At 44.6% G+C, this 8992-nt stretch overlaps 1 protein-coding gene across 1 annotated transcript in view; it reads right to left on the minus strand.

Annotated features, from left to right (window-relative positions):
• Nucleotides 1–8112: 8112 nt before the first annotated feature.
• The window catches only part of klhdc8b (kelch domain containing 8B), a gene marked incomplete at both ends in the record, with an annotated part of 235203 nt that continues 234323 nt past the window's right edge, over nt 8113–8992 (minus strand). The window contains one exon of the mRNA XM_083656723.1: nt 8113–8309. Coding sequence (XP_083512849.1) covers nt 8113–8309 — 197 coding nt within the window. The remainder of the gene's footprint in view (nt 8310–8992) is intronic.

Genomic DNA, 8992 nt, shown 5'->3' on the forward strand with positions numbered 1-8992 from the left:
AGTGGAGCTGCTCAGTGGCCAACAGATCAGACTGTGGTTGTACTGGTCAGCTTCCAGGTATGAATGTGTGTGTGAATGTGAACAGGGCACTCCTGAAAAAGAGAGCATTGCTCTCAGTGAGACTCCCCCTGTATTTAAAAAAAAAAAAAAAAAAAAAAAATATCGGCATGAAAACCGATACCGATATTTTCCGATATCGATTTTTTTTATGCTAATATCGGCCGATAATATCGGTAGGCCGATAATATCGGACATCCCTAATGACAACAATAGACCAGTTTTTATATAGTTCTAATATGAAACGCTATTTTTTTGGGGCTGATCTGGTGGCTGGTTGGTTGCAGGTACGCCAGGTAGACCGCTGACAGTGCGTGCATGATGTACTGTATGGAAGAAATGGGAGCGGATTGGGATGGGAGTCATTCTACTGGGATTTGGAGTGTTTTGTGGGAGTGGGATCCGACAGGAGTGAAAAACCACTCCTGTCTCACCCTCTATTAAGTACTGGGCCGAAGCTTTTACATGGCTATTAACCTCTAATATTCTTCTGTTGAGCGGATTACCAAAGGTTAATATCCTAACTGCCCCTTTCATACGCAGTAACATCTCATTCTGAACGGGCTGGTCTATTCCATGTGAGGTGGTTGCATAGGTCATTATTATTCTGATTAGGCTATTATTCAGATTATGTCTGCAATATCCTCCATGTAAATTTATCCGATTTATGTCCACAAGTATAGCTGTTTGACCACTGCTCTAAATGAAACAATCTCGTGTCAGCTGCTCAGTCAGAACAGTCTCACCCAAGAGACCCACTGAACTCCATTTAGAAAATCGGTTCTTTAACGGCACCCTTCGGTGTAAACAATGTGACTTGCAGGCTTTGGTTTGGTTGAAGTGAGGCAGCCGTTCCTGTGTACATCACCTCCTGTGTACATCACCCTACAAACATCATGTTCTTCTACCACAGAACGTCTTCAACAGGCCACTTTAAATGGCCTCTGGCGCCCCCTTGGACTCATTAAAACACACTGCAGCTCTTGTTGTGTGCGGGAACCACCGGATATAGTCCCCACTAAAACACTGCTGAACCGACATGAACCAATGACAGCGAAGACAATCGTTCAGTAAACGCCGACATAATATGCCCTCTACTGTTTGTCGAGCTGCAGAGGAGAAACGGTTCTCGCTGTAATAGCATACAGTAGCCTTATCTTGTTTGTTCTTATAGGGATTACCATATAGCAAAGAATATGTTATTATCATTTTGTGCAGAATATGCACCTGGCATGTCAGTGAATGTGCTGGTTCTTGTGAGTAGGTTGTTTGAAGTGACACTGCGCTGCATGGGAATGAATAAATGTATAAATGTGTCTGTGTGTTTTGCGTGAGCGTCCATGGCTGAACGCCGTCGTCTATGTGCTTCTAATTATAAAAAATAAAACGACATAGGTGTTTTACCGGATTCAATATTTAAATAACAATATAATTTGACACTTTACTGCTTCACACTCATGTGTTTCTGTACATCTCTCCCCTGCTTTACATTTACTTGTCTACATTTCCGCCGTGGATTTGAACACATTTGACCAAGTTCAGCGATGGCATTTGTACACACAGGGCAGTGCCCAACCATTGAGACCACAAAGCGGTTGACCAGGTTTTCACCATGTTAATCACTGAAGGGAAACAGCACAGTACAGCGAGAGAGAGAGAGAGAGACCAGACCAGACCAGGAGAGCGATACCCAAAATGTCTGTAACAGCACAGAAACCCTTCTAGGATTCAGAGGTCAAAGACCACAGAGGCCAGCGGCTCTCAATCTGGGTGAGTTGTGAGATGATTTTACGGCAGTGGTTCTCAACATTTCTTCACATGAGGGACCCCCCTAAACTGACAAAGATTAGACCACGGACCCCCATTTGATAGGATTTTGTCCCACGCTCCCCCATATGATAATAAGATGGATGCTTTTAGATGTTTTATTACAGAAAGTGTATAAAACCCATGAACAAAATAGTCATTGTGTTACTTATGAATGGAATTATAGCGAAAATAAATGAGCCCCGTTTCGGCTGGGGACCCGCTGGAACCCGCTGAAGGACCCCTGGGGGTCCTCGGACCCCCATTTGAGAACCACTGATTTACGGAAGGTGGACAAAGTACTTTTCTCATGATCGTTGCTAATGAAAGCATTGTTTTTTTCCTAGCAAAAATGGTTTAAAGCTGCTAGGTTTATTCAAATGATTGCAAAATATGGTATCAAATTCACCCTCTTCCACACCCTTGTAAAAGAGGGTTGCTGTTTGTCCTTTGGAAGGGTTGAGAAGCACCAGTGTAGGTGAAGTTATTCTATGGAGCCTACAGTATACCAAGTATATTAAGTACAGGTACTACTGTAGCTGTACTGCTACTTTCTTCTTCTGAGTATATCACCTATACCCCCACCTTCTCAATTACTGTACTTCATTACAGCACCAAAATACCTGTTGGTGCTGATAATTGATAACTGATTTGGACCAATTAGTGTGCGCTTCCACTTTTTAATACGTTTTTGTCTGTGCAGATTTTAGAATGCACCACAAACTTATAATTGAGCCATTTGAGAGTTTTGTGACTGCAAGGAATACAAAATAAAATATGGAGGCCCGAGGCAAAGCTCTGCGAGAGGAATTACTGGGATACATAAGTGGTGACAAACACTTTGGGGAAGGCATGTCTGGATCTGGACGACACCACGACGAACCTGTTAACCTCACAACCTGAACCACAACACAAAGAATCAGAGGGTCAAATAACAAACGAACATGAACGGTCAACCCACGAAATAAATCACTCGCTAAATCTACGGTAATCTAAGAATAATCAAGGCTGATGTGAGCAAAGGGGATACTACTACAGCATTTAGGCCGAAAGAAAACGAAAACAAGACATGGCTATGCTAATGTAAAGAGGAACACAGCTATGCTACCTGCAGGTATTCAAATTTGGCCCGCATCGAAAATGAAAAAATAAAACCTGCAACAGACCGAGAGGCTTTTCATGGTCAAAAATTAAGACACAGTTCTGCATTGATCTTTGAGTAGTAAAACCGTAGTACTGGCAGGCGCAAACACCAGATCGGCAATACGTAATTTTGTAGGCGGCTGCTGGTGGCACATGTTCCCGCCCCCTTTTAAGGGGGAAACACAAGCTCCTCCCCGTTGACTTTCAATGTAAAATAGCACTACCCAAAAATATATATAGAAACATAACAGAATCAATCTAGTTTATTAATGACCCCAAAACACCATGACATGACAATATATTACAACTCGGCCGGCCAAGATACACCGGAAATATGACTTTGACCCATCTAAAATCATGTAACTCATGACCTGTCTCTGATCTAGTTCCGGTGTCAACCTGTTGCTAATTTAGTCTTCCGACATTAAATGCTGTTGTAGTGGAGCCCAGCGTGGTTGTAGGCTACTTGGCTCGGGGCTGTAATGTAAATATGTGACATGAGTCACATGATTTTAGATGGGTCAAAGTCATATTTCCGGTGTATCTTGTCCATTCTATGGCCGGACGACTTGTAATATATTGTCATGTCATGGTGTTTTGGGGTCATTAATAAACGAGATTGATTCTGTTATTTTTCTATATTTTTTTGATAGTGCTATTTCACATTGAAGTCAACGGGGAGAGGCTTGTGTTTCCCCCCCTAAAAGGGGGCGGGGCCTAATTGCCCATCTGATGTATGGTGCGGTGTAAATTCAGCGTCTTTGCACTGTTGTGAATGTGGCCCTCTGTTGTTTGGTCAGAACCTGAGTCTGTTGAGAGTATGTTTTTGGGGGTCAAAGGGCACGTGTCTACAAACGTCTGAGAGGTAATGACACACAACACATGGCACATTTTGGGGGGGCCATGCCAATCACGTCCGTTTGCTCCGGACATTTCAAATGTGGCTAAAAGTCAATGTAGGACTCGCGCATCTGTTGCCAGTCACCATTACGCCCTATAGGGTCTTACTTTAAAAAAAACAATGTAATTGTTATGGCATATTTGCCCTATGCCTCGCATCAGCTTTTTAAACTTCTTCAACCCAAGACTCGCTATGAAAGACTCACACTCTGCTCATCAATCCATAGTGTTATTCCATATTGGCTTCCGATACATTTACATATACATTTATTTGAGTATCCTCCGCACATCAAGCGCCGAAGTCGCTTTTAACTGTACTGAAGCATCCTGCTGTTTTGCTCGAACCTGTTGTCAGGGGCAGGTTGAGGAGTTCAGGCCCCTGAGTAAACTGTTGCTGTCAGGACTGTTGACACGTACGTCAGGTCAGGAGCCAGAAAAATATAGCGGTTTAAAATGGTTTCTGAGGTCAAAAGGGTCAGAGGATGAGGGAGGGAGAGAGATGGTAAACAAAAAGAAACTAGAGAGAGAGAGAGAGAGAGAGAGAGAGAGAGAGAGAGAGAGAGAGAGAGAGAGAGAGAGAGAGAGAGCTCTGGAGTGTATAAGCTGTGTTGTAGAGCCGGTGAAACTTAAGGCCTCCGCAGAGCACACCTTGGGCATCCTGCAGACAGCTCGCAGAAGTGGAGAGGGTGTGTCAACACACACACACACACACACACACACACACACACACACACACACACACACACACACACACAGACGTATGCACGCACACACACACACACACACACACACACACACACACACACACAAACCATCCTGATCACATGACGTTTATCAAGTTATCAGTCTGGACTTCCAGCCGTCCGCATCGATTTCCTGAAGTAACAATGTAACTGGCCAATCAGGTAAGTGCGTTTCCCGAAGCAATGAGTGGTAACATTAACATTAGCGGAGTGAACACAGAAACAGACTCGATAACAACAATTAAACAAGAACAAGAGGACGCACCAGCCGGGTTTCTCAGCTTTCTCAACATAGCTTTCTCTTTCTGTTCTTTATTACTTTTCTTACTCCGTCTTATCTCTGTCTCCCCATCTCTCTAATCTATACTATCTCTCTCTCTCTCTCTCTCTCTCTCTCTCTCTCTCTCTCTCTCTCTCTCTCTATCTCTCTCTCTCACTCTCTCTCTCTCTCTCTCTCTCTCTCTCTCATCTGACAGTCGAGCGTCCCACAAGCATGATAATTAGTAGACAGTAACATTATGTACTAAGAAAAAAAAAAAAGTCTCGTTAGTGGAAAGTTGCAGGAATGCTGGGCTAGACTCAACACCACCCACTCATACAAATGCCAGAAGCACAAAATGAGTGAGTCAACTACCCTAGCTGTCATGTAAAAAAATAAAAACGACTACAATACGTATTATCGTTTGAATCTAATCTGAAGTTTTACATCTCATTTTCTCAGTAAATGGTTTATAATTCCATTGATTCAGTGCTGCACCGCCATCTGGGAGCAAAGCAGCAGCGCCAGGATGGACTCTTGTGTTACAGCACATTACCTCTGCTGGGAGGAGCTGACTCACAGGGGGAGGAGCTGACTCACAGGGGGAGGAGCTGACTCACAGGCTCTATGCTCTTGAAAGGCATACCAAGAAATATGGCTGATGAGGCAGAAATGGGCCACAGCAGAATGACTGCAAGAATGTGACAATATGACAACTCCAGGCTGCACAATAGGAATGATCAGAGGCTGCAGGCCCCCCTGTGCCGGACCACCCTCCGTGCCCACCCTATGCCGGACCAGAGCCATGTATATAGTAGCGCGAGACCCCGTCCTGGCTGCTCATTGGCTAATGAGTGACGCATTTTGGTCCTCCACTGACGCCACTCTCTCTCTAATTTGCTCTGTGCCGGACCACCCTCCGTGCCCACCCTATGCCGGACCACCCTCCGTGCCCACCCTGTGCTGGGTCACCCCCACCTTCCCTCACCTCACTTGCACGGGTCACAGAACATTCTGCTCTTACTTCCTCCATCATCTTCTCTCTCTAGCGCTGGCCCACAAAGCCTCAACCCAACAGCCTGAACATTTCCCCACAAGAACCTTGTCAGAATATTTCCTGATTACTCCATAACTAACATCACCAAGTAACATGGGGGTGAATGTGGATTGGTTCCATTTTGGAACCAGCCTCAAGTGGCCATTCGAGGAACTGCACTTTTTGGCACTTGCGCAAAAGGCTCCATGTGTCCAGGCCTGAGGTTGCCACTTCGATTAGACTTGTGCTGTTGCACATATTGACATAGTAGACTGAATCCTTGCATTTGTTTTGAACTTCTGGCATAACGATGGTCAAATTTAAAGAACGTCTCCAATGATGAACCACTTTAATCCAAATATCTTATCTCCTATTGGCCTTCGTAAACCCATATCGGTCAAACCGTAATCCACACATAACGTAATCTCCTTCCTTGCTATTCACGAGTTTCCTGGTGAAACCGTGTGCGCTTCCATGACACCCTCCCTCCCTGTTTCCAGCTGCCGGTTGCCTGTTTCCGCCCAGGACCGTTCATAGCGGAAGAGACTGAAAATAATCGTAATCATTGTTGTGACTTTGTACCTACCTATGTCTTGTAATGGAGCCCCCCAGCACAATAATTTCACACGTGCATAATTGTACAACGAGGTGACAATATCTTGAATCTTGAAAGAGAGAGAGACCGCTAAAGCTACGTTCAATGACCAAATAATAAGAGTTTCCCGGTTTGGACGTTTAGCCTCCAAAACAAAAGCGGCCGCTATGCAACCACATACTATTTTTAGCCATTTCGGCTAGCCCATACAGTACCAGTGAATTGACATTCACCTCATTTTTGTAAAATATCGGCGCTATGCAACCACACAACGTTACTATTTTTAGCCATTTCGGATCAAATAAGCCAAACGTTCCCACTCTTTGACAGCTCCTTGCTAGTGAAAAAAATGTAAACAGGAAGTCGACAACCGGCAACTGCTGAGAATCATGGGAAACGTAAGTCCAGGAATAAGGTGAATACTGAGGCAACACTGTCCCAGCATCCTCACCTTCAGATAAAACTCCATCACTTTTTTATCCATCACCTGGCTGACAGCAGGCTGAGGTAAAGAATGAATTTCCTGAATACAATGTAACAGGAAAAGATATGAATTTGAGGATGCTTCAGTGCAGCGAGAGAGTAACTCTGCCCTCCCCCGACGAGCAACTACATCCCTGTGCTACAGTCTGAGGACCATTTAAGCTTGGTGATAGTGGTGTAGTGCCAATGCTGTTGCGGCGGTAGGCCGACGCATAGCAACGCTAATTATGTAATGCAGATGGGTCGACCACAGGCAGCTTTTCCGCACTGAGAAACGAAGGAAACGAGGTCAACGTCGTGCGCCATTTCTCTGGTCGTAGCAAACGGACAGACTTCTAAGGACCAGTCTCATGAGTTGCTCGCGGTGCGAACGCATGCTGAGGGCGATTGTTGATGGTACTACTCGGTAGCGGTTACTAGCGGCGCTAACTTTCAGCACTGCGAAAGAAAAACAAAACAAAACGCACATTCAGATACATCAGAACATCTAGAACCATCTAGCACTCAACAAAGTGTTGCTTCTAAGGTCATAGAAAAGGGGTCTGTGAGAGAGAGAGAGAGAGAGAGAGGGAGAGAGAAGCTGCTGCGAAGAGGAGAAACAGATATGGCGATATGTTCCTTTAATATCCAGAAAAGTACCCTGCTTTTATTCTGAAAAAAGGCATGTTATGTCTTCAGTGTGTGTATCTGTGTGTGGTTTTTTTGCTTGTGTTTTCATCTTCCTCTGATTTCCCCAGAGTAGGAAAGCGGTCCGTTTTCGGACCTTGCCCGGTAACAGCGGTGTGTTTGACTCTCCTTAGTCCTGTATTCGTCCAACTCTGTCAGAAAATGTCTCTGTCGCTCCGAGTTGAAAACGCTTGTCGAGCGTGAAAAGGTCTCTTTTACATCTCAGCCTCCATCAATTGGACACAAAGGTAGAAAAGTATCAGAGTGTGAACTACAACATCCATCGCCACCCGCTGTGTCCCAAGAGTGTGTGTGTATTCCACGTATCTCCATGTGTGTTTATGCACATTTTATGAATAAACATGTCAATGCTAGTATGCACGGATCCCTGTGTGTGTGTTGCGTGTGCATTTCTGTCCGTCTGTCACACAGTCTCCTGCAAGCAGAGGGCTTCCACAGCGTTACTGGGTCCCTGGGCCACTCCGCCGATCAGGAAGAGCATGCTGGGAGTCTGCAGGGGCGCGGAGGAGCAGCGGGCGGTGGGCATGGGCGCCACGTACTCCCAGCGCCGCTTCACCGGGTTGTAACTCTCCACCGAGGCCAACGGCGACGGCTCGTTCCCTGCAACATGGAAGGATATGCAAATTAGTAAAGAGTAAAAACTAAAAAAGTTAAAGGTACAGTAGCAACAATAGTACTAATAGTATTGGTAGTCAGAGCCGTGTATATAGAGTTTTTAAATAGCTTTATTGAAAATTATTCAGGTACAAGTTATGCAGTCAATATATCAAAACAATACAGTTTTTCTTTTCCTTCTTTTTTTTTTTTTAAACATAATACATCAATCAATTCAACATATAAAATAAATAACAAGATCCAACAGGTGCCGGGGTGTGGGTCTTTCAGTTTGTATGTCCATTGTCCCGTTTTTCCAGTTCTGATTTGATAACGATCACCTCACACGGGATGGAGAGCTGATGTACAGTAATAGCACACCTCGTCCTCCACAACTTGGCCACCACCACACATATCACTGTCCAGAGAAAGTCTTGGTGTGGTCTAGGCAGTTTTTCAGTACAAAACAGCTTTAGACAGTAAAAAATAGCTTTATGATTCACAGTGACATTTAAACAAAAACATTTTTTTCCTTTTCTCCGCCGTGTATATAGAAGAGTCCCGACATCTCCATTCACTCCAATGGAATGGTCTCAAGAGTTCCAGGAAGTAAGGTCCTGGATTAAGCAGCACTGTCGAGTTGCAGCAAAATCAGACAGTTTGTGTTGTACTCTGAAAGGGGTTTTCCC

This window comes from Poromitra crassiceps, assembly GCF_964638095.1.
Source record: "Poromitra crassiceps genome assembly, chromosome: 20".
Taxonomy (NCBI): domain Eukaryota; kingdom Metazoa; phylum Chordata; class Actinopteri; order Beryciformes; family Melamphaidae; genus Poromitra; species Poromitra crassiceps.